This window comes from Nomascus leucogenys, chromosome 8 (assembly GCF_006542625.1).
Source record: "Nomascus leucogenys isolate Asia chromosome 8, Asia_NLE_v1, whole genome shotgun sequence".
NCBI classification, from domain to species: Eukaryota; Metazoa; Chordata; class Mammalia; order Primates; family Hylobatidae; genus Nomascus; species Nomascus leucogenys.
Genome location: NC_044388.1, coordinates 11,271,512 through 11,297,389, shown reverse-complemented (window position 1 = coordinate 11,297,389; position 25,878 = coordinate 11,271,512). Strand labels below are relative to the sequence as shown.

The following is a 25,878-nucleotide window of genomic DNA, read 5'->3' as shown; positions in this document are numbered from 1 at the left end:
AGGCATAGTGGCACACGCCTGTAATCCCAGCTACTCGGGAGGCTGAGGCAGGAAAATTGCTTGAACCCGGGAGGCGGAGATTGCAGTGAGCCAAGATCACCACTGCACTCCAGCCTGGGTGACACATGGGACTCTGTCTCAAAATAAATAAATAAAAAATAAAGACTCAGAGTATGTTTTGAAATATTGTAACTTTCAGTTCAAAATGTCAAAAATCCTGTACTTTTTAAGGTGGCAGGCCCAGGGAATTGTCAGATGTGGTTAACTCTACTTCCACAGCCTAGAGGTGCCAGGTAAGCTGATAAATACACAACCTCCATCCTTTGTCAGTCCTCGTGGGCATCACAGCCATGCTTGGGAAATTCACAGAGTGATTTCTTTATTAATGCCCGGTTATGTTATCAGGTGCTGTTAGAATTGAAAATCTTTTTTTATATCCTATAACAATGGCATCCAAGTGCTGGTTAAGTGGTGGAACTTGCAGTAGTGTTCCAAAAATGGAGTGAACATCAGTAGCTTTGGACCAGAGGTGAGAGGTGCTAACATGCCACCAAGAAGCCTGAACGACCCCCATGATGCATGCTACTGCCAACTTAGGAGCAAGCCCTCTGCAAATTTTGGATAGTGCTGAGAAAATGAAAAGCAGCATTAAAGCCAAAAGTCTGTTTCTGTGGTTATAGATTTATGTAAAATAGGAAACATTCCTCTTACTTTACGTGTATTTCTTTGGGAAGATTAATCTCGTATGAAGTGAATTTTGAATTAAATGTGACTGTCCTGTGCTAAGTGGTATTCCTCACTCTTTTTTTTTTCTTACTACTGAGAGAATGGCTGCCAGATTAATTCTGCTCAGAGAATGATCATGTCACTCTCCTGCTCAAAAACCTCCTGTGGCTCCCCACTGCCCACTAAGATCAGTCCCAGTATTCAAGCTGTTCAATCAGCGTGGGACTGAATCTTCCCATGGTACCAAAGGTTCCTGAGGGTAGGGCCACAACTCCTACATTCCGTGCACACTTAGACTAACAAGGCCGTACTTTTGAGTCCTCCATCAGAACTTAACTGTTGGGTGAGGCTTTTATGCATTGGGGGTGGAGGTGTGATGGAAGTTGCAATACCTGGGATGGGATGGGAACTTGTAGTGTTTCAAACATTTCTGCACACCCAAGAAAATCAGTGCCTGGCACATAATAGATCATTAAATATGTGTGTGATGAATGAATGGTCTTTATAAGACTCTTTACCTTTGAGTTTTCCAACCTCAGGGACAGAGACCAGGGCCACAATGGTGCAGGGGTCTACAGAATATTATGCAATTTTGGGTTTTCATTTCCATGTCTAGGCTAGGGAAACAATTCCTATAATAAAAAAAAAAGCATTTCTTACATTTGTGTGAGGCAGGGTTTCTCAATGTCATGACTATTGACATTTTGGGTGGGATAATTATTTGTTGTGAGAGCTTTCCTGTGCATAATAGGATGTTTCGCAGTATCCGTAGCCACTAACCTATAGATGCTAATAGTGCCCTGCACCCAAGTTGTGAAATAAAGTATGTCTCCAGATATCGCTAAATATCTCTAAAGCTGGGGGTGGAATGAGCACTGAATGACCCCCCAGTTGAGAACCCTGAAACTGGTCTAGGGCACCATTTTTCAACTCCAGTTGCATATTAAAATCACCTGGGGGAGCCTTAAAAACATAAGTAATGGCCGGTGCAACGGCTTACACCTCTAATCCTAGCATTCTGGAAGGTTGAGGCAGGAGGATTGCTTGAGCCCAGGAGTTCAAGACCAGCCTGGGCAACATGGTGAAACCCCATCTATACAAAAAATACAAAAATTAGCCGGGCATCATGGCACACACCTGTAGTCCCAGCTACGTGGGAGGCTGAGGCAGGAGGATTGCTTGAGCCTAGGAGACGGAAGTTGCAGCGAGTCAAGACCATGCCACTGCATTCCAGCCTGGGCAGCGGAATGAGACCCTGTCTCAAAAAACAAGCGAACAACATAGTATGCCTGGTATTTTGAAACATTTAGATGTAATTGGTTGTAGGGAGTGGCCTGTGCATATGGAATTTTGAAAACTCTCCAAGTGGTTCTAACATTTAGCCAGGTCTGAGAACTACTGGTCCAGTGCTTTGCAGGTTACAAGTTTCACAACCCACCTGTGCAGGTGAGGCAGGTTCTTTTTGTGGTTTTCTGACTGGAGAAGTGAAGTCCAGAGGAGTGTGGTGTTGCCCTGTGAGTGCTGAAGTTGGGATTTTTACTCAGCTAGTCTGACTCCTAACTCTTGTCAAGGAGTAGGGCATAGTCTGGGCGGATTGTCAGATTCATGAAGGGGGTCCTCCATGTGTCTTCCCTTTTCCAGTTGTTTTCCCTATCCACAATCTCTCACATCCTCACTCCTCCTTCTGTTTGTATTTCTTTATGCAAAGGTGCAGCTAGCAATCTCCTACACTTTAGTGTGAACATGAGGCTGCTCTGTCTCTTTCAGGAGGAATTGCAAGTTCTGCTTCATCTACAACAGTGGAAAGAAAGGGCTTATACCAGCCCGTAGATGGGGTGGATGGTCTGAGGGTGGTGACATCTCATGACATCTCTGAAATTAAATCCAATAGGTAATTACTTATGTTTAAGTAATTTTATGCTTTGGGCTTAAAATTCTGTCCAGTTCCGTTTTGTTCACAAATAATGATGAAGTATCTCCTTGGTGTACTGTGCAGTTATATAGACATTCTCTGTTGGCTGGATCTCTAGGGTGGAAGGTATCTTCTCCTGCTTTTGTGGCACTCACTATACTTTGGCCACAATTAGATACATAACATGGTAGGTACTTGATATACAAATGATTGAATGTCAGATCACTCTCCCACCTCCCATTTTAGACCCAAGCCTGTGCCTCTGGAGAGAAACACAGGTTCAATTTCAGGACATGTGGCTGAATTTATCCACTCTGCCCACGGGTGGCACTAGGAGAAGCTGGCCTCAGAAGCCCTGGAGAAAAAGTGAGCACAGTGGGCAGTGAAACTTCCCCCAAACAGACGTTTTGAACACAGATCACTTTATTGGCATGGCTTTGTTTTAAGAAAAGGAAAAGAGACAAAGCCAAGAGACAGACTCTGCTAACAGATGCCTGGGGGTGGCTGGACATTTTTGCCTCATGCTGTGCAAAGAGGGGGATCCTGGCCCATACATCCACACCGCTGATTCCCTGGGACAAAGTTGCCTGCCTGGGCCTCACTGCACCTTCTTGAATACTTGCTTGCAGACCACGCCTTCCACTCTCATCTCCTGAAACAAAAGCAGATGTTGGTCATTGGCCAGAGCAGAGTCACACTTACGGCAGGAACTCCAAAAATACTCATTGGCTGTTAGTTTTCCCCAAGAGTTGGTTTAAGTAACCAGTTGTTTGGAAAGACAGTTAAACTGTATAGTGGAGTGCTCTGCAGCACCCTACAGACAGAGCTGGCTGAGAGGAATGGATGTGGCTCAGAGCTGACCAACAGGACCCCTTGACGCTTCCCCTCCTGAATCACCTCCTGCTGACCCAGACTGAGATCATATCTTAGAGAAGCTTAGAGAATCCTTCTTGGCTTTGGCCTATACAATTTGGCGTGGTGAATATATACATCATTTGGGAGCAAATGTTCGTTCTGTCACTTTCTAGATGTGCAATTTGGACATGTAATCTAATCTTTCAGAGCCCCCAGGTCCTTATCTCTAAAATAAGAGCCATATTCCTATTCTGAGAGAATAGAGTTATAGAATGCAAAAGGGCTTAGCTCATTGCTGATGCTTAATGGATATAACTCCTCACCTCTTCCCTCTGATTAGATGATTGGGTCAGCCTAGACCTTGAAAATGCATTGCTTGGTTTTTAAGGTCACTCAGGCATCTTTTCCAAGCCCTTGGAAGAGAAGCTTCAGAATAGAACCCACGCCCATCCATGGTTCCTTTTTCCAAGGTCCATCTGGACCTCAACAATGACCAGGGCCTCTGGGGACCCAGCCTGACCCAGCCCAGGAACCTACCAGGTGCAGCTCATCACCCTCGATCCACTGGGTCCAGCCACGCCCCTCCTTCTCGCCCTTCTGCACACACTGGAGCTTGTCTCCGTCCCAGCTCACTGTCGTCTGCCAAGCAAGAGACACATTTGTCAATCCTGAACAAGCCGGGAGCTCCTGGAGGCTGGGGGAGGGGGTAGCTCCCAAACTTGATAATCCGGGATGTGCTCACGTCAATTTCATTGTAGAAAATCTGCAGCCTAATACTCCCTGTCCATCGCATGCTTTTATTAAAGTGTGTAAATCAGTTTTAAAATTTATGAAAACCCTCATAAATTTTATTTAAAAGGGTAATTAGGAGGGAAAAAGTCATTGGAGTGGGGCTGTCATTGCAAGCACTGAGAATGGGGCTAAGGTGGGGAGGAGGGCCTGAGGGCTGAGCACAGCGGGGTGTGGGGGGTGAGGGATGTTTTGCAGAATATTATGGTGAGGGGCAGACTTCTCAGAGTACCCTGACCATCCTCAGACACTTCATTCATCCATTCATTGTTTCAACCTATGCTAAGTCCTGGGACACCAAAAAGACCCCACCCCTGCCCTCAAAGCGCTCTTCATCTCACAGGGAGAATGACCTTAGATATGAATAACCCAGTGAAGGTACAAATGGCAGCTGTTAGCTGCCTGCCTGCTCTGCCAGGCACTCTCTGTGCTGTCTCTGAAGCCTCATGCCTGTCCACGTGAGCATCGATTAGCATCTCCTTTTCACAGATCAGGTTAAGGGACTTGCCAAGTTCACCCATGTTGTTTAGTGGAAGAACCAGGTCTGAACACAGATCTGTGGGGCTCTGAAGGTCCCCACCCCAATGGACTAAATTGCTTCTTGAAGTGTTCATGGTCACCAGGGTTACAGGCCAGAGGCTGTGGGAGCCCAGGTGACAGTCCAGGGAGTGAGATTCACTAGGGCTGGGCCCTAAGGAGAGAAGGATAGAGCTGAAGGAGAGGAAAGGAGGCGCTGTGGAGAAGAGTTCCCAGTGGCCCATCACGGGGTGAAGGCCTGAGGTGGGACAGCAGGAAGTATGCTCAGGAGCTCATCAGGAGGGCACCAGGGAACTGAGGAGGAAGGTGAAAAAGATCCCACAGCCCAGCCTGGGCTTGGCAGAGCACAGATGAACACTGACACCTTCTACACCCCACATTTGGGCCCCCACATCTTCCCTGAGCATTGTGAGCCCTGCCATGTGCTGGGCATGCTGAAGGGAAGACAGGCAGGAGGAGGAGGCCCAGCCTGTGTCCTGGGGAGATTTCAGTCTTAGTGGAGCAGGAAAGGCCCACCTAGCAACACGGGACTGAAAAAAGTGTTGGACTTCAGAGGCAAGGTGGTCCTGTCATCCCAGCATAGCCATGAGTGTGCCCTAGACTGGGACACATCACAGATGTGGGCACACAGAAAGCACAGTGGGCATTGCTCATATTTGGGGCTGCCCACCATCTTTTGAATAGCCGTGCCATATGGGGCAGTTCTGTGTTATGAGCCCAGCCTCCCCACAGTAGTGCTCAGCACTCTGTTTGCCCCTTGCTCACTGTGTGGCTCTCAGCAAATCCATCCCTTTTCAGGTCCCCTGTGCTCTCATCTGTCACATGGGGACATTAACTCAGGCCTTGGATGTAGAGAGCTAAGGTTCTAGGATGCTTGTGTTCCTTGCCATGCTCAACTGAGTCAGGACAGTCAGCAACAGCCTGATAAAGGATTTGGGAGAGGAGACTTATGGGAAATGGGTGTGGCGTTAGTGGGGCCACTCCATGCAGGAGGACCTCCCAACCCCAGGCCTCCCTCCTGGGCCTGCTGATCACTACCGCCCCCTGCGGTTGGGGTGAAGCCTGCAATGCGACACATGCATGAGGGAGGCAGGTTGGAGCCACATGTGCTCCCCCAGCTTTGCATAGGAGTAAGTCTGGCCTCTGCTCCAGAGAGAAATGGGGCATAAAAGGACTTGGGGGGCAGATCCTCTCCCTGATCCAGAAATTCACTCGGGGCACAGTCTAGTCCCAGGCCAGAGAGAAGGCAAAACACAGTGTGGTTAATGTGTGCTGAGACATGTCATGGGTAAAGACCACTCATGACTTCATGCCATAAATAAGACAGGATGCCCATTCACTTATCTGTGCTCCTTCCATGCCAGGCCTGTAGAGGGAAGTGGGGACCCAGAAATCAGTCCTCAGCTTCAAGAAGCTCATAAGAATACTTGGTTTCCTCATCAACTGATCTTCTCTTCATGTGTTTATCCAGAAGGCTGCTGTGCATGTGAAGGGTTCCGATTCACTCAGAGGCACAAGAGACAATTGCTTGTTTTCAGCTATGACACACATTTTTGTGTCTTCTGGAAATATTAGTCAGGGAGTATAGTCATAGTCTTTGTATTGGAAAATTAAAAAAAAAAACACCAAAGAAGAAAATGGTAATAAAAATGATACATGTAGTTTTGTTTCTTTAGAGATGATTGCTCCAGGCCAGGCGTGGTGGCTTATACCTGTAATCTTAGCACTTTAGGAGGCCGAGGCGGGTGGATCACCTGACGTCAGGAGTTCGAGACCAGCCTGACCAACATGGTAAAACCCCGTCTCTACTTCTCTACTGAAAATACAAAATTAGCTGGGTGTGGTGGTGCATGGCTGTAATTCCAGCTACTTGGGAGGCTAAGGCAGGAGAATTGCTTGAACCCAGGAGGTGGAGGTTGCAGTGAGCCGAGATCATGTCATTGCACTCCAGCCTGGGCAACAAGAGCAAAATTCCGTCTTTAAAAAAAAAAAAAGAGAGATAATTGCTCTAACATTGTATATGTTACAATGTATGGTAAATTTCCATCCACTCTTTTTATTTTTCTATCTATCTATCTACATGTTTCTGTTTTATACAAAATTAGGATTGCATCATTTATGGTTTCGTATCCTCATTTCTTCATTTAATTGAAGCAATTTCCCATTTCAACAAATACTCTCCATAAGCATTATTTTAATTGCTACATAATATTCTAGGAAGTAGCTACATAGTATGTGTGTGGTCCACCACAAAATGAAAATGAGGGATCCTTTGCTCAAAATCATTAAGAGTTTTAAGCTGGTGACAGCAGAGCATTAAACCAAGTGAGGGGCCCTCTGAGCCTGGGGCCCTGATGGACTGCCTTGGTCACAGGCCCACAAAACAGTCCCCGATAGTATTTGATTGTACGTACATACTATTATTTAGCCAATTACCTATTTTGGACATTTAAGTTATTTATTTATAATTCTGTGCTACTATAAATAAGACTTCTTTATATACATAGTTTTGAACACATTGTTCCCTTAGAAGAAATCTCCAGAGGAGGAATTGTTGCATCAAAGAGTGTGCATATTTGTAAAGCTTTTGATGAGTATTGCCAACTTTGTCTCCAGAAAGCTCACATCTATTTACCTTCCAACACCAGGGTCAGAGAATGACCGTGAGAGAGATGTTTATTAATGGTAAAGCAGGCTTTTGCTCCTGGGGCTACTGTGTCACCATTTCCAGATCGCTGGCATCTTTTAACAGGGGCCATCTGGATATAAACAATAATATCTTAGCCCAAAAGAATGACAGATGGCAGAATTTCAGGCAGCTTGACAGATTGAGGGATAGAGACAGTAGAAGCCTGTTGGGGTGTAGAGGAGCCTTTCTGAGAGCCCTACAAACCAGGCTTCTTAAAAGGAAGGGTCCCTATCACATGCATACTACATCAGTCTCCAAGAAAGTCTTTCTTAACCCCAAGCTTCTGTTGACTCTGATACTGGGTGAGTTGGACAAAGCAGAGATTATTCTTATCTGTATTGGATGCAGAGGGGTGGCTGAGCTCAGAGAGGTTCCATGACTTTCTCTGGTCACCTAGTAAATGAGAGTAAGAATCTGGGCTGGAATATGGGCTTTGCATGACTTGGTGCCCATTTGTTTCCCAGTTCAGGGCAGGGCACTTGCCAGGTGCCCAGGAGATGGTGGTTAAAATCTTTGGGGGCTGCAGAAAAACCATGGACATTGCGCTAAGACTCTGAGCAGACTCCTGGAGGAACACCCTTAAGTTCATTCCAACCATTGTGGGGATATGGGTGCTGGGAGTCAGAAAGAGGTCTTAAAGGTTTCTGCCTGTAAAGAGGTCCCCACAGAGAAGTGCCCAGGCTGTCATGGCCTCAAAGGAGTTTCTAAAAATGGGAGGGGCATTCTACGCAGAGTGAAAAAGGATGCAAGGGGTAGGAGGTGATGAGGGAGAAATGACAACAAGCCAGTGCTGTAGAAGACTATCCTGGAGTTAAGGAGAGGAGGAACAAGGTTGTTGGGGGGTGGTGGGGAGATGGGGCCAGAATATCAGACTGAAAAACCCAGACTGTGGCCTGGAGCATGTTTTCAGTGCCTGTCTTTGCTGCCTGTGCTGTTGGGTAGAACCATCCAGGAGGGCAGGTGGGCCAGGGAATTAATCGGTCAGGCTGTCCTCTGGGTTAAAGAATCCTGGAAGCTCACTTGCCATTTATACTTGGCTCCTGGTCCCTGCCCGCTTCCTACTATACCACCCCAACCTATATCAGGTTGACCTAGTATGGGCAGCAAAGAACATGGTATCAAATAGAGCTGGGTCCTCTGTTCCTGACTATGTTGGATGACATTGGGCAACTGGATTAACCTCTCTGAGTCTCAGTGCCCTTAACTGCAGAAGAAGGCTAAACGATACCTACTGTGGTAGACTCTTCCACTGGTGACTCCCGAGTCTCATGATATTCAAACTCCTATGAAGTCTCTTCCTACATCGGCTTGGTTTGGCCACATGACTTGCTCTGGCTAGTGGGACATGAACAAGCATGATGGAAGCAGTGCCTTTATAAACACTTGTATGCTGGGGGCTTGTCCTCTTGGAACCCTCCCCTCTTGAAACCCAGCTGCTATATTTTAAGGCAGTCCAGGCTACTCTGCCAAAGAGAAAGGCCACAAGGAGAAGCCCTGGAGGATGGGAGAGAAGCCACTTGGAGAAGAGCTGAGGTGCCCCAACTGAGTTTTCTGCTGAACACAGCCACAGGCAGCTGAACTGCACAATTAACCAACAGAATCATGAGAATATATGGTTGTTGTTTTAAACTATTAAGTTTTGGGATGGTTTGTTACATGGTATTAAACAAAGCACCTACTTTACCAGGCTGTTCTGAGGATTCGAGAAAATATACAGAAAATGCATAGGGCTGGCATATAGGAGGCACTAGGTAATGGTAACCATGATGCCCAGAGCTTAGATAAAGATGGATTTGCTTGTCAATGTTGAACAATAATGAAAGCCTTTTTTTTTTAAGAGTTGGAGATTTGTGAAGCAGTGATTGACATGCTATTCATCATGGCCAAAGTTTTGGAAGCTCCTTCTCTTTCTAGGATACTTGGATCCATGAGGAGACCTGCAGGGGCTGCCTGCTGAGCACCATGATGCCTGCTTCCTTTATATGTTAACTGGTCTTTGTTTAAGCAGAAGATCTGTTTGAAGACTCCCCACTGATAGCTGGGATGGCTCAGCAATGTGATTTAATTCTCCCACTCTCCCCATGTTAACTTTTGGTGGGACTGGATTTTTCGTTTTAAGCTTTTTATCTTGTGGGAATAAACTAGTTATTTCAAAGAGAATCTGATTTGTCATAAGAACAGAAAAAGGAGGTGTGGAGCCAAGGAGGGGGACTATCACTTAAACACAAATGACAGGGAAAAGGAAATAAGTAATGTTGGAAGGTGAACGCCTAACAAACAATGATAATTCATTTTCTTGTGACACAAAGCGGAACTTATGAAAACAACTTTCCCTAGGACTCAATAACTTATTCCATGACCTCCCTCTGAAGTCAGCAGCCAGCTGTCTTTGCTAGATCAGGAGCAGTGAACATTCGGGGACAAGGATTCAGCCAGATCTGAAAGGGTCCTTAAATGGTCATTGAATCTGGTTTCCTAGATTAATCCAATTAATCAGGGTCTAATGGAAGAATTTCGGGTAGGAAGATATTCCTGATGCTTTTCAAGTCCCACAGAAAAGGCAGGTGGCTGTGGGGGTGGGGTGGACATGGGTACAAACCAAAGGGGCTAGACAATGCTGCTTCCCCAAGCCCCACATGGGCTCTGGGACCACCTTAGAAATAAAGCCCAGACAATCCAAGAGCAACCAGGAGGGATGGCCATCTTCAGCTCACCTCCTCACCAGAAATTTCCATCCCATAGACCACCCAAAAGTCTGCAAATGGGCTGGAACCAGGGAAGCCGGTTGGAAAGTGAAGCCAATCTAACTTTTCTATTAAAAACTAATAACCCCCATCACTTTGGCCTTGCTGGCAGTTTACCCGGAGAGACATGTGCCAACAGATGAATGAAGATATCTTTGTACCACTATGACAAGGGACTGTTACTTCAGAAGCCATTTTCCAGCTCCTCTGACCACTTAGAAACCCCAGCTGTCACTGCTGCATGGGACAGTGACACAAAAAGCCCAGCTCCCACAGGCAGCCTGAGTGAGTGTCTCCCAGGGATGTTTCAAGGCCCACTTGCCCCACTCAGGTGACTTATACTGGGAGTGTCAGACAAGTCCCACTAAATGGAACCATCTCTTGGCAATGACCTGGTATGACCTGCAAATGGTGGGAACTCTATTTGAGATCAAGAAACTTGTGACATTCATTAACACTCCCATGCCAAAACACCACTCTCAAGAGCAGGGGATGATTGATCACTCACAGCCCTCCACCCAGTCCTAGTAGTCCCTCTGTTTACGGATCCACCTCTGGAGGGCTGGGACTGAATTCTGTTGTCTCTGTGGTTCCAGAGCCAGGTTATAAGAGGTGAAGCCTTGCCCGTGGTGATACTGCCTGCAAAGACCAGAGCCAGGACCAACCCACGTCTGACTCCAAAACCCCTGCTCTTTAGATTTGGGGTAAAATTTCAAAACCAGACAGTGAGTAGATACTTTCTCTGCATAATGTAAATTGCTAAAAGATGCAAATCCTGGAGTTTGATTTGAAAGTGTGCTTCTCCCTTTGAGGGTATGTGTGTTCCTGGGACAATTAGAGGGTTTTCAGCATCTGGTGCTTGTGTTAAATAAGTGATCAGGAGGGAAAAGTAGGGGAGATAACAGAGAACCTGCCAGGTGCCAGGTACTGTGCTGAGAGCTTTCCACAAAATCTTCAAGGTTTCCACTAAATCTTCAAGGTTTAGAGCTGATAAAAATTAGGCTTCTATAAGTAACCAGCTCATCACCAAGGGGTTAGGGCTTGAGCCATAACTTGAACCCAGTTCTCTCTGGCTAAAAAGTCCATGAGCTGCCCCTGAGGCCAGGATGATGAATGGGTGAGTAGTGAGTGGCTCCTCTTCTCTGGTCCATTCCTGGTGGGCTGGAATCAAAAGTCAGCACATTCAAGAGGAAAAGCCACTTTCACTCTAAAAGCAGATTAAAACTAAATTAATAAGGCCTTAAAATGTGAACGACTAATTAGAGACATAGTAGATGTTCAAAGCAATCACTATAAATAGTATAGCCACAACAAGGCTTTTGTGAGCATGAAAGAGTGCAATTCTAATACCATGAAAAAGCTAACAGCAAATGATAACACAATTCTTAAGACAAAATGAGAAAATGTTAAGACTAATAATCTTGACATGTTATAGTTATTTTTCCTTAAACAATTCAGAAAGCTCCTAGAGTCAATTTAAACCATTGGAGTGCTCAAGGCCAAGGTTCTGGATAAGGAGGTGGGAACAGGACTGGAGAAGGTCACAGGGCCCTGTGGAACTGCACTCATTCATCCCAGGGACCTAGCACTTAGGGTGGCCCTAAGGCTGGGCTGGACAGAAGCTCTGCCATGGGGTAGCTAAGCCTGGAGAGAAGGCAATGACACCTCTGTGCTATATGCTGGGATGGATGACGGCCCGCAACCCAGCCTGGGGGGTCAGGGAAGGCTCCCTGGTGGGAGTGATAGCATTGCCATCATTATCAGTCACCATCATCAATATCATAACATGTGTTGAGTACTCATTATGTGCTGGGCAGGGTACTAGGCAAAGTATGTGTCATACCAGTTGACTCCTGACAACCTCCTAGAGCAGGTATGCTTCTCATCATTTTACAAATGTGGAGACTGAGGCCTGAAGTTCACCCAGCCACAAAGTGGGGAGATGAGATTCGACTCTAGAGCTCATGCTCTTGATGACTGTGCTCTGCAGTTCCCTGATTTAAACTGACCCTTGACTGAGCAATAGGAATTCACCACGTAGCTCTGTGCAAGGGAATATCATTCAGCAATCATGGGTTTCACGCCTCCTATGCACCAGCTGTGGGTGCTGGAGAGAGGGAAGTAAGGTGAGTGGCCTGCTCTTGAGGGCTCAAAGACTATCTGAGAAGAAGGTAGGAAGACAAAGAATTCCAGCGGTATGGTAAGTGCTGGTGGACAAGTGCTGAAGGTTATGGAAGTCAGAAGGCACCTTGACAGCCTCTAACATAGAGACAGAGGCCCATTAGGGAAGGCTTCCTGGAAGAGGTAAGGCTAGAAATAATGCTGGAAGTGATGCCAGAAAACACCACGGGAGTTAGCAAAGAGTGGAAAGAAGAACCAGGCACAGTGGCTCACACCTGTAATCGCAGCACTCTGGGAGGCTGAGGCGGATGGATCACCTGAGGTCAGGAGTTTGAGACCAGCCTGATCAACATAGTGTAACCCTGTCTCTACCAAAAATACAAAATTAGCCGGGCGTGGTGGTGAATGCCTGTAATCCCAGCTACTTGGGAGGCTGAGGCAGAAGAATTGCTTGAACCCGGGAGGCAGAGGTTGCAGTGAGCTGAGATCACGCAATTGCACTCCAGCCTGGAAAACAAGAGTGAAACTCTGTTTCAAAAAAAAAAAAAAAGTGGAAAGAGGAAGAAGAGGAACAAGGGAGACCCAGGCAAAGGGAACAAGCCCAGGCAGTTGGAGGAAAATCAGGGACAGCAGGGTCTGCATGAGGGAAGCTTCTAAATAGGTTTTGCCCAGCTTAACTCTGTGGGTTGACCCTCCCCATGAAGGCTGACCCTGTACCTCTGACCCAGAATTTACTGTGGAGATTGCTCACAGCCTCTCTTCTTCCTCACAGTATGTCTTCGTGCTCCAGCTGGCCAAACCTGGTGCCATGGAAAATCCAGATGCTTGCTTATCTGGCAGGCAGTGCTGGATCTGCTACCTGGGGCCAGTACAAGGAATTTGCGTGTTACTAGTTCCACCAGCACAAGCAAGGGGGTGGAAGTTGGGGATAGGGTGGGAGAATAAGAGGGGGGACATCCTGTCAGAGAGTGCTTAGGAGGGGCACTGAAGGCCTCATCCTTTTCACGGGAATCTCCGGCCTCTATTATTTATATATATGTGTATATATATATATATATATATATATATATATATATATATATATATATATCTCAAGGCAAATAGAAATAAATGGGTCCCAGAAGATAAGAGTGCTAGATCAGTAACCAGATAACCAGGGAAGAGTGAGCATGTCAGGATCTCTTGATGAAGAACTCCTTGGGGTCTGGGATCCTTTTATTCACTGCAGGATACCAGCCCCCATGTTAGAATCCATGGCAGAGAAAATGTGCATTACCATTTGTTGAATGAATGAATAGCAGAAAGCATTCTAGTGGCACTCTTGCAGTGAACACCACACTTTCTCCGGGCAATGTGGCTGTTTCTTCCTCACAGGTAAGCCTTATAGAAAGGGGTTAGCCATTGGAGTGATCTGACCCTGAGTCTCTAAGGCTCAGAGTGCTTAGGCTCTATACTCAAAGGCACGCAATTAGGAATAGTATAAGACATGGTTTAAATCCCCTCTGCCCAGCTCTGAGCCCATGGTCTGCCTAGTGTTCCCACATGAACATTTTGCTGGCATGAATATTATGGCCATTGAATATCACCCGGCAGGCTGCGGGCCTGGTCTGGCCCAGCCATAGGACAGCTGCCTACCTGCCAAGCTGGGCATTCAGGAGGGACCCAATGATAGCCTTGGGGAGAGGCAGACCTGAATTGCAGGTTCCCACCTCGTTCTTGCTGGGTGACCAAAGCAATTTACTCCACCTCTCTGAGCCTTCACTTCCTCATCTGCAAAATGGGGCTAGTGAACCCAGCCACAGAGCAGAGCCATCAGGATGAAATGAAACAAGGGGTTTCAAGGACCTATTTCAGTGCAGGACACATAAAATGCGCAGTAAGCAATAATTCCTCTCTGCTCTTGGCCTAGTCCTTCCTGTTCCCTGTGGGTGTGGAGAGGCAGGTGCCTTTTCAGGCCAGCCTCCACTCTCATAATCCTGCTAGCTCTTCTCTTGTTTGCCAGGTATCCCTTCATACATGTGACCACCCCCAGAATTTGTCTTCTGGAAGTCACAGGTCAGTGTGAGAGGATTAATAATAACAGCTCATAACGATGGGGCAGTTTGCACTGTGGGTTTTCCCACACACCATTCATCTAATCCTCACCACAAAGCAGGTATCCCCTTTTTCATAATTATCCCCATTTCACAGATAAGTAAAGGCACAGAGAAGTGAAGTAACTTGCATAAGGCCACCCACTTTGTAAAGGGCAGAAATGAGATCCCAAAGATGACAGTCTGGCTGGTCTGGCTGGTCTAGCTCTGGAGCAGAACCAGTTACAACTTAGTCAGACTGAGTCATTTTCTTCACATATAATATAGGAAGAATTTTGGCATCTTCATCATAGAATTATTGTGAGGATTAAAAGAACTAATGCATGGAAACTGCTTAGAAGAATTTTTGGCACACGGAATACCTAATAAACATGAGCTATTATTAAATGGCAATTGCATCTTGCAGTGATACGGTCAATGACTACCATTTATGTTTCTGAGGTTCTGCTATTTTCACTGAACATTCGTTTAATGAACACATTGGAGCTCACTGAGCCCATGACAGTGTGGCTGCTGCTGTGTAGAATCTCAGACACATTAACTAGCATTACAGGTGCCCTAAAAGCAGCACCTGAAGAGATAGAGGCTGCAAGGCAAAGGAAGGGCACGGTGGTGGGATGGGGAATCAGGATGGGATCAACAGAGCAGATAAGCCTGGGCTGGGTCTTGACCAGTGGGTAATTCTCCTCCCAGAGGAAGAGGCAAAGAAATACCTCAGGGAAGTGAGTACAGGGATGCAAAGAGGATGGCAAGTGAAGGCACTGACAAATGATGGCATGGGGCCAAGCATAAGGAGTGAGGGAGGGAATAGGGTTGGAGAGACAGGCAGGGCCATGATCTGAAGAGCCTGAGTGCCATCTGGCTTTTACCCATCAGCACTAGGAAGCCCTTGGGAATTTTGAGCTGGGGAGTAGCATGATCAGATTCCCTTTTTAGAAAGGGTGGGATGGGCTGAAGTGTTGAGCATGGTAAAATGGAGATCGACGTGAAGATACTGCAGTAATTAAATGAAATAACCCATGGAAAGCGCTGAGTCTGGCACACAGTAAGCACGAGAGATGTTAATTGTTATTATTATTACTGGCATGAGATATTCAGAGTAGTGGGAATGAAGAAAAACAGGAAGAGACATTAAGAAGCAGAATCTACAGAACTTGGTGACTGAATGCCTATAAAAACTTTTCATTTATCTTCATAGTGATCATTTACACGGCTACATAGTGGTCTATGGAATTAAAAAGCCACAGTCTTTCTAACCACCCATAGTTATTTGATATTTAGGTATACCAGCAGGAGACAGCCTGTTCTATAAACCATACAAAGTAGGGAATCAGAGACATCCGAAGTGAGATCACAAGTCTATGGTTAACCAGTAATGTGAACCTGGGCAGGACCTTTGGCTCCCTGTCTGTAAAATGGGAGCGTAGCACCTCCTATCCAGGATTGTTAGGAGATTAAATAAACACAAAGTGACAGGGCAGGGCCTGCCGCATAGTAGGCCCTGAGATAGTGGTTATGCTTATGTGGGTTGTTGAGAATTATTATCACAGAGTGACTAACAGATACCTTTGTACAAATGGAATGATTTTCCTGGAATATAATCCCATAAGTGGGATCCCTGAGTCAAAGAGTAAGATGATTTTCTGATTTATTGCACATTGTGAGAAGATCATTATTATTTTCTCATTTTCTTAGTGCAGGGCCAGTTCCACTGTAAAGCTGGCAAAGGTAGGTTTTGGAGCCTGGGTTCCATGCCATCCCCAACTTCACACCCATCTTGTTTATACCATTCTTTCCCAGAGTACTCCTATGCTATCCTTGGACCCTCAGTTCAGGAATGACAGAGGGAAGAAAGAGGGAAGGGGTGGGAAGAGGAAGGAAGAAAGGAAGAACTCATTAATCCCTGTATTAAATGTAGCTGGTACCCCATGGTGTTTGCGTTCTTGGAAACTACCTGCCACGTAGTGAGGAAGCCCATGCAGCCAGCAGAGAGTGAGTGTGGGTTAGCCATCTGGAAAGTGGATCCTCTACCTCCCCACTGGCAGGGCAGGCAGCAGGGACAAGGCATCCCCACTGAGCCCTGTCCAAATTGCAGATTTGTGAACAAAATAAATATTGTTGCGTTAGGGTACTAAGTTTCAGAGTGGTTTGTTACACAGCAACAGGAAACAGAAATAATTCATTACCACATTTAATTCTCACATAACTCCATTAGGTGGGTATTACCCTTGGCTCCTTTTACAAATGAGTGCATTGAAGCTCAGAGGGATAAAATACCCTTGCCAAGGAGACAGCTGGATGGCGGAACCAGGGTTCAAATCTAGGTCCATCTCAAAGTCAAAGCTCCTAATTGCTCTGTTGTACCTCACACGTGTCCAGCTGCACACACTATTGGTATCACTTACTTGGACCCTCAATTGCAAACCACTGTGGGCTGCTGCAAGATTGACGTCCCCAGGCAGTCTTCATCCCCCACTACCCTGATCCTGGGATGCAGCTACACCTAACTATTCTCATTCATCCCCTAGAACTAGGCACCTTTTACCCCAGCACAGGCTTATTACATTGAATCATGATGAGAAAAATCACAGGAAACTAGGCACAGGCCAGCCTGCTTCCTTGTTTTTCTTTGTTAGTAGTTATCAAAAGCATGGTCCTTGAACCAACGGCATCAGCATCATCCAGGAACCTGTTAGAAAAACAAGTTCTCAAGCCTCACCCCAGACTTTCAGAATGAGAAACTCTAGGGGTAAGGCATAATCAAATTTGAGAACCACTGCTCTACTTATGTGGGTCTTAACGCTTGATATCTGGAGTTTGAATGTCTTAGGATGTTTTCAGATGCAAGTGACAGGAAACCAATTCACATAGCTTAAGGGGAAAGAAAAAAATATATTGGTTCAAGTACATGGGAAATCTAGGAATGGTGTGTCAGGAAGTTTAGTAAGCCTCTAATGTTGCATTCTCTCTGTCTCTATTGGCCTCATCTTTTATTTTCCTTCAGTTGGATTTTTCCATGCAGCCAAGGAAGGTGGGGTAAGGGGACTGGCCTCAGAGAACTCCAAGCTTACATCATAACAGCTCATCAACCTTTAAGGGAATAGAACTCACCTGTCTCTCAGGGTTCTTAAATTAACTCCCAGGAAATGGTGACTGGCCCAGCTTGGGTCACATACACAAGTATGTGACAGGCCACGGGACACTGTGATCACCCTGGCAGAAGGTGCTCGTCCCAGAAGAGACAGGGTACTATGATTTGCAGCCCCACCAGGACCCAAAAGGTTGAGGAGGAGTAATTCCCACCACTTCTCTTGGGTGGGAGGTGGAGGAGCCATGTTGGTCGGAAAAACAAACAGCTGTAATTCATTCAGTAGACAGCTGGCCATCATAAGTGATTATGCCATGCCCCTCAGTCTTGGGTATCACAGGCCCTGGCCCTGCTCTCACACAGTATTGTGGCTTCCCAAGCTCATGTGCCCTGTACTATCTCTATGGTCCTCAGCTTTGCCTTGTGAGACACGCTGAACAGCAATTATGATGCCCGTTTTGCAGATATGAAAACAAAGGCAGTGTGTCTAATCATTTAAGGCCGCTGTCAGATAATCAAGAAGAATTCAAATAGATGTTCTGACTCTAATACCAGTGCTCCTTTCACTCATCCTAGGCCTTGTCAAAACTGCCTGGGTTTACCTTCAGACTGTGAGAAGGCTCACAATAAGGAACTGAGGTGCTGGCCTTCAGCAAAGCTCTGTGGGAGACCTTGAGGTAGAGAGCTTTATAAACAGACTAATTAGAATTCTTCCTCTGCCACCAGCTAGCCCAAGGGTGACCTTGGGCTAAAAAGGCACTTCTTTGAGCCTCAGATTCTCATCTGTGAAATGAGTATAATGATACTTACTGAACAGCATTTGTTGTGGGGACCAAAGGAGAAAAAGTACAAAAAGCAATTGGGGCAGGCATGGCACTTAGTAAAGATTTAGTACATGTTATTTTCCTTTGTTCCTGCCTAACAAAACCCAAAACCCAACAAAGCAGTGTGATTTTTGAAAGCTACTTTGTGAATTTTATTTGGGTTGCTTTAATTCTTCTTTTTGTAATCCTCAAAAGCATGCTGCTGACACCGATTTCAAAGGTCGGAGAACTTTAGCTAAGACATGAAAGAGATCCTGTGTTTCTAGTCTGGAAAGGACCCAGCTGAATGCCGGGTGCCTGATCTGGGCAGGGGCGGCTCTCAGAGGCTCCCAAATCCAACGGCATTCTCAGCGCTGCAGCCCAGGGAGTTAATTTAGCCAGTGGCTTTGTGTGTGTGTGTGTGTGTGTGTGTGTGTGTGTGTGTGTGTGTGTTTTAAAACAAATCAAAAAATCTCTTTAATGGGTCAAGAATAGGATCAGAAAGCTGGCAAGAGTTTAAACCAAAGTGTCAACAGTGCTTTGGTGGATTTCATATATTACCATATATGATTAGATGGATGGATGGATGGAGAGATAGAAGGATGTAAGTAAGGAAGTCAAGGGAGGGAAGGAAAGGAAACATAGATGGTTAAAAAAGAACTTAGAAAATCTGTAAGTGCTGATATGGAAAAATGCGTAAGAAATATCACTGAGTTAAAAAAATATGTAGAGAAATGGATTCCTTTTTTTCTTTTCCTTTCTTTCTTTTGGTTTTAGATAGAGACCTGGACCAACTGCCTAATCAATAGATCAATTATAAGTCTGAGGAAGATTTCTGGACAGATCCACCAAGTGGGAATCAGGCCAAGTGGGGTAAGGGGCCCTTTTCAGCCCATACTTTCTTGTGCTATTTGAATATTTTCCTTTTATAATAAAAACAAAGAAAGCGACAGAGGGGTGGAGGGCTGGGAGCAGAAGGCAGGCCCTGTGGAGGGGTCATCCTAAGTTCAATGATGGATATGAAGCTGAGGCTCCAGCCATGGGGGGAGGCACCAGTTCCCCCGAGTGAACAAAGCCATCTCCTCCAGGAAAAACCTGACCTGGACACTGGCATGACAAATGGACCCTCTGCCACCCCCACAGAGCCAGGCTCACGGCTGTGATTCCTGGCTAAGGCTCAGTCTTCTCCCACAAAACCTGCTCATGCTGGGGGGACTTTGAGACAAAGAACCAAATCATTTTGAGGCACTCGCTTGCTCAGGAGTGAGAAAACACTATCTGAAGTCAGAGCACCTTCCCTTTCTCAAGAGCTCCCACCCTGCCAAAGCAAACATGTGTTATATTCAACAAATGCTGCTGGTTCCTTGCTGGGCCTGATCGCACATTTTTATGGACAAAGGCATGCAGGAAGCAATGGAGAAAAGCCCTGTGTCTGTTCAGCTGAGCCCAGACTTTACATATCTCTACCAAAATAGTGCCTGCTGTTTGCGGTCACATAAAATCTGATTAGATCAGACTGGAAATGTGAGCCTAGTGATGCAGAGCCGCCCAGATCTGAGTCCCTCCACCCCTCCACCTGGGGAGAGAACACAGAGCTATTTCAGCTGGTTCTGGGCATGCACTGCGATGTTCACAGGACTCAGGTGATGGACCAAACTGGCCCTCTACATGCCTGTGGCCCTCTACACCTAATTTTACAGTTTTTCCATTTTTTTATAGAGACACAGGAGCAGAGTGTGTTTCTTTACTCCAGAGCAGTGATTCTTAAGCTTTAGTTGCATCAGAACCACCTGGAGGGCTTATTGAAACACAGCTGGCCCCACTCCCAGGGTTTCTGATTCAGTAGGCCAGGGGTGTGGCCAGAGAATTTGTATTTCTAAGAGGTTCCCTGTGATGCTGCTGCTGCTGCTGCTTCTGCTGCTGTCTCTGCTTTGGGATCCACAGCTCTAAAGGAACCCACGGTGCAAACAGCGACAAATGGCCATTTGATCCTTGACTTCAGGTAACAGGATGGGCTGAAGATTGTGGTAAACTAGGAAATGTAACATCTAAAGGGAGCAGCTGCAGCATATTCCAGGGATCCACGCAGTGCAGGAATAAACAGGTGCCCAGTGTTTCCAGGGCCCTTCCTTTCCTTGTTTTTGTTAAGAACAGCCAGAAATATGGATTTTCTGTGAAATCTTACAATCTTTGGCAGTTATTGGCAACTGACTCTGAAGTTTTTCAAACATTGTACAGGCCAAACAAAACACATCTGCAGGCTGGGTTTCACCCTCTGGCTGCAGTTCTAGAATACAGATAAGGTTCCCATGGAAAAGAGGCAGGATCAGAGATCTCTGAGCCAGTGAGAGCCTCTGCCCTTTGGGGAGGGATGTCAACCTGGCCACACCTCTCCCAGCAAGGACTCACAGAGGCCTGTCAGGGTCACCTCAAGTCTCCCTGCCAGGTTCTCCTGGCTCTCTTCTCTCCCAGCTGCATCTTGCACTCCAGCCATGCTGAAGTCTTCACAGACTGCTTCTCTCTCACCCCTGAAACTCCCTCCCAGCCAGGCTTTTCTGACCCTGGGCCTTTGTACATCTGGATCCGGCTTACTGGAAAGCTCTTATCCTTTTCTCCACGTCTGCCCTAATTAGTCCTTTAAGGCCCCTCTCAGCTGTCACCTCTTCTGGGACTTTCCCTGACCACTGCTTTCCTACTCCCAGCTGTGTGCTCCCCAGCCCACCATGCTCCCATCATGCATTGAGCTGTAATGGCCTGAAGATGTGCCTGTCTCCTCCACTGGCCTGGGTGTCCAGAGGCCTTGTTGCCTCTGCGACCCCAGGGCCAAGCCCAGGGCCTGGTGTGGGACAGCTCTCGGCCTTGGCCTTTCTTTCAACCCCTTTCTGTTTGCCTGGCTACTTCCTGTCTATCCTTTAAGCCACAGTTCAGACTCCACTTCCTGTGGGAACCTTCCCTGACCTCTCAGACCAAGCAGGGAGTGTATCCAGTGTCCACTAAATCGTGATTGGCTGCTTCAATCTGCCTCCTCCTTACACTGAACTCCATGAGGGCAGGAATCATGTGTGATTTGTCTCATTGACACAGGGGTTGCAAAGATAGTGGAAGCACCATGAGATGCTTGTGGTGTCCAGAGAGGAATGAAAAAAAATAGATGAATGACCGATCCCAAGTGAGAATGGGACTCCTGTAATATGCTGGGAACAAACTCCTCTGGGCCACTGCTCCTGGCTGATGGGTGCCCAGTGTGTGAGGCAGAGTGGGTAGCAGTGAAAGTTATCTTTGGCAACCACCTTGTCCAGGACCGCTGGCGGCCCTCAGAGAGCCCAGCTTGTGGCCTCTGGGCACCCAGCTCCCCTCCATTCACAAGTCTCAGGCCTGACAGCTGCTCTAATTCTATCATCCTACCCCCATCCAGCCATGTCCTTCCGGCAGTCCAAAGCAGCATACCACCCAGCGGCCAGCCCAGAGAGAAATGCTTTTCTGTACTGCATGGGGCTAGGCGAAGGCTTGAGCAGAGCAGAGGGGCTGTTCCATCTCCCAACAGGCCACAACAGGTGAGTGAATGGCTGTCTACTTGAGAGTGGGCATCCCTGAGTCCTGGGGCAGTGACAGTAACCATGCATCCTAGACCAGTTTCACTGGATTCGTCCAGTGGCTGAATCTCCACGGTCTGCTCAACTACTGCTTGATGCTCGATTGACGCTGATGCTGTAGTGAGAAGAAAAGGTGGCCCTTATCCTTTCCTTTGTATCCAAAACCCTCCCTTCCACCTCCCTGCTTTATTTTACAATGAAGCACAGAAGTCACCTCTTCCAGAAATCTTTCTGGGGTCCCCTTCTCTGGGTAGTCCCCATCCCCTCACTCCCACCCTGTGCTTTTCTTTGCCGCGCTGTGTTGCGAGTGTTGGTGTGCCCGCCTCCACTGCAAAGACTTTGCGTTCCTGGACATCAGGGCCTGTGACATGCTCTGCTGTCCTGTGCCTGCTGTGGTGACCAGCCTGTGAGGGAAGCAGTATGTTCAGTGCAGTGGTTAACTAAAATCCTCCCTCTGCACTTCCCCAAGGTCACACAGCAAGAAATCCTGCCGTGGTTTTCTTATCTGTAAAATGAGGCTTGAAAGGGTGTTGTGAAGATTAAGTCAGCTAATGTAATGTTTGAATAGCATCTGGCACGATAGTAAGCACTTGATGAGTACTGCATTTGCTAGTATTACTAGGTGATCAATAAATGTTTCATGTGTTAATGGATGAGGAAAGGAAGAGTGAAGATAATTAGTACAAGCCAGCACATGCCAGATTTGTGGTGACCCAAAATAAAGGTTCGATGTGATCTGTGAGTTCCACAATAGTGAGTGGGGCTAAGGATTATTCTTAAGGAGCAAAGTTCCATGCAGTGTGCTGGGGAGCAGGTCTTGGGCAGTAATGAGAAAGGCAGATGCCATCTGAAGGTCTCCTTTCCTATTGTGAGTCTTTCCTGCAGATTAAGAGTCCTTGAGATTTTTAAAGGCACAGCCTGACATTTCTCTACAACAATGGTGTTTTCTCCCATTAGTGGTCCTTTCAAGGCCACTCCCTGCTGACTACCCCCTCTTTCCCATCATTCCAAAGAGCAGACTCAGCTATCAGTCCTGACTGCCCTCAGATGAATAGACAAGGTGGGGGGATGAGTCATCCAGGCTCCACATGCCTAATCCCAGACATGGGCATCCCTTCAACTACAATCCTAACAGACCTCAGCTATCTTGTTTCTGCACAGACTACCAGCAGAGAAGCTGGCAGAAAGCAGGACTGTGGGCTTCAACATCAGAAGGCCCAGGGCTCAAGTCTCATCTCTTACAAGTCTCTTCCTCTCTCTGAGCCTCAGTCACTGCATAACATGGGGTTACTTATCCCTCCCTCACTGTGCTGTGCTGTAAGATGACTAGCACGGTGCTGGACACACAGCAGACCAGCGGTAAAGACCCTTGGTAAACCGTGGGAGGTGGTGGGTGAGGACCCCATCAATAAGCAAGGCGGCTCCTGGGATGAACATAAGCCAGTTCTGAACCCGAGACTATAAAAGGGAGAACAAGAGTACCTTGACCTCCCAGCAACCAGATAATGTTGATGGAGGCCTGGGGCTGGCCTTCCGGAGTCTGCTGTGGCAGTACTAATTGGGATGTCCTGGGTCAGGAGCTTCCCATCCTTGTGGGAGGGAGCTCTTGGCCCTCCCCCTTCCCCCATTGCTGTTTCCTCTGGCCTGGGCTGGAGGGGCACTGACTTACTGACTAGGTGTCAGCTGCAAAGTTCAAAGAATGCTCAGTAGGCATTGGATGACAGGGTGGGGCAGGGGATGGCCAGGAGCCAAATCCCAGCTCTGGAGCAAGGATGGGCAGATCAGAGGGCTTCCAGCAGAGATCAAGGCACCCCCAGCTTCCTGGAGTGACTTCACACTAGGTCATACTGAAAGTTTACACTTCAAGGGGTTACCTGTGTTTCTTTTTTCTTTCCTCCTTTCTTTGCTTTTACCCTCCACCAGCCCATAGTCAGCCAGAGAATGGCATCAACAGACATGCTTTGAACTCCAGCCCCTCCCTAGCTGTGCTATTCTGGACATGTTACTTCATCTATTTGAGACTGTTTCTTCATCTGTAAAATGGGCATATTCATATCTCCCTCAAAGGCTGTGTGAGGCTTAGGTGAAGTCATGTGCATAAAGCACCGGGCAGAGTGCCTGAACGCAGTGGAGACACAGCACATGGCAGCCTTCATAACCATCACCTTCCAGTGTAGACAGAGCAGGATGCTTCATGAGTTGGTGCTGCCCACCATGGGGGCTGAGAGTGGGAAGTGTTTTCAGTCCCTCAGGCCCTTGCCCCCTCTCGGATGAACTAGCCCAGCCCTTGGTCAGGCCCCCTTGGGCAGGAGACACCGGGTGGACGCGAATCCTCACCATGCACTTGCGGTCATCTATGCCTGTCAGATCCTCCTCAAACTCCTTCCCAACCTGGAAGTCCATGATGTAGTTCCTAAAAGTGCTCAGCGTGCGGATGATCATATGGTCACCATCCTGCACGATCTCTTTGTCTGGCTTCAGCAAGTTGGCGATTTTGCGCAAGGCCACATTGACGTCTGCGGTGGGGGTTGAACGGGGAGAGAGAGAGCGGCAGGGAGTTGGCAGGAAAACTCAGAGAACCGTTCCCAAGGTAGCGGGGCCCCAGGAGCCCTCTCCGCCCGCAAACACTGTTAGGTTCCCGCTGGCTTTGCGTTGTCTCTGCGCACAGCCTGCCTGTGCCTCCCCCGCCGCCCCCAACAAAGTTTTCTGCTCTTATGTTAACCGTTTAAAAACAAAAAGTAGCAAACCAAGCCCCAGATTTACTAATGAAATTACCCACCTCCAGGGCCAACGAGCAGACATTTGCCACCAGTTAACCTAACAACCCCGAATTCTCCAATCCGCAGCCTGGGAGCTGCCCTGGGAGCGGTGGCCGAGGACGCCCTTTCTGGCGTCCGGGGGCACCGGACCGCGGTTCGCCGGAGCGGAGGCAGGCAGGCAGGCAGCGGCTCGGGAGGGCTCTAGGGAGCGGCCCGGAGCTGCTCGGCGGGGCGCCCAGGGCGCAGCGGGCAGCGCTTACCGAGCGCGCGCAGGTACTCCTCGAAATTCTCGTTGGCCAACATCTTCCAGTACCCAGTGAAGTCGACTGGCATTTCGGGGAGTGACTGGAGCCAGTTGGCCACGAGCGGGCGGGACGGCTGGAGACTCCGCCGGGACAGAGGCTGCTGGTGCTACGCGGGTGGTGGGCGGCCCGGAAATGAGCGCCCTCCGGGGACAGGGGGCTCTGCGGGGCGGCGACAGCTGGATTCCGAGCGCGCACAAAGCCTGCGGGAGGATCCATTGTAGCGGTCGCTCCTCCCCGCTTAGCGAGGGCGGGTGCAGGGGCGGGGGATGTCGAAGGGTCAGGTTTGTCCAGGCCGCGCCACCTTCGTTTCAGACGTTCAGTTCGTTTCCCCTACAAAGGAAGAGGAGAAGATGGGAGACGGGACGTTTTCTTTGATGGCCGAACTCTTCGGCTCCTGGGGATTTCCTTCAAACGCCATGAACTTCTCACACTCAGCAGCCACTCGGGAGTTGGGAAACAATCTCCTGGGGTTTGTGCTGGCGTGATTAAGGAAAGAGGCCACTTACAGGCCTTTGTCTAAAGCCTCGCGCCGGTGGTGGCTGGGGTCAGGAAAGCTGGGCGGTTCAACTATGGGCGAGAAAATTGGGGCACTTTCCACGTCTCTCCCGAAAATAAAAGAAAGGATGCCGGGCACGGCGGCTCACGCCTGTAATCCCAGCACTTTGGGAGGCCGAGGCTGGCCCATCACCTGAGGTCAGGAATTCGACACCAGCCTGGGCAACACGGTAAAACCTCGTCTCTACTAAAAATACAAAAAATTAACCGGGCATGGTGGTGGGCGCCTGTAGTCCCAAGTACTCGGGAGGCTGAGGCAGGAGAATAGCTTGAACCCGGGAGAAGGAGGTTGTAGTGAGCCAAGATCGT

At 47.8% G+C, this 25,878-nt stretch overlaps 1 protein-coding gene across 1 annotated transcript; it reads right to left on the bottom strand.

The window, feature by feature from the left end:
- Window positions 1-3,039: 3,039 nt before the first annotated feature.
- On the bottom strand, window positions 3,040-25,261 carry RBP1 (retinol binding protein 1). The gene is given in 5 exon segments (XM_003265305.4): window positions 3,040-3,290; window positions 4,031-4,132; window positions 24,288-24,466; window positions 24,970-25,096; window positions 25,099-25,261. Coding segments are annotated over 5 exon segments (594 nt in total). The 5' UTR covers window positions 25,231-25,261; the 3' UTR covers window positions 3,040-3,236.
- Window positions 25,262-25,878: the final 617 nt, after the last annotated feature.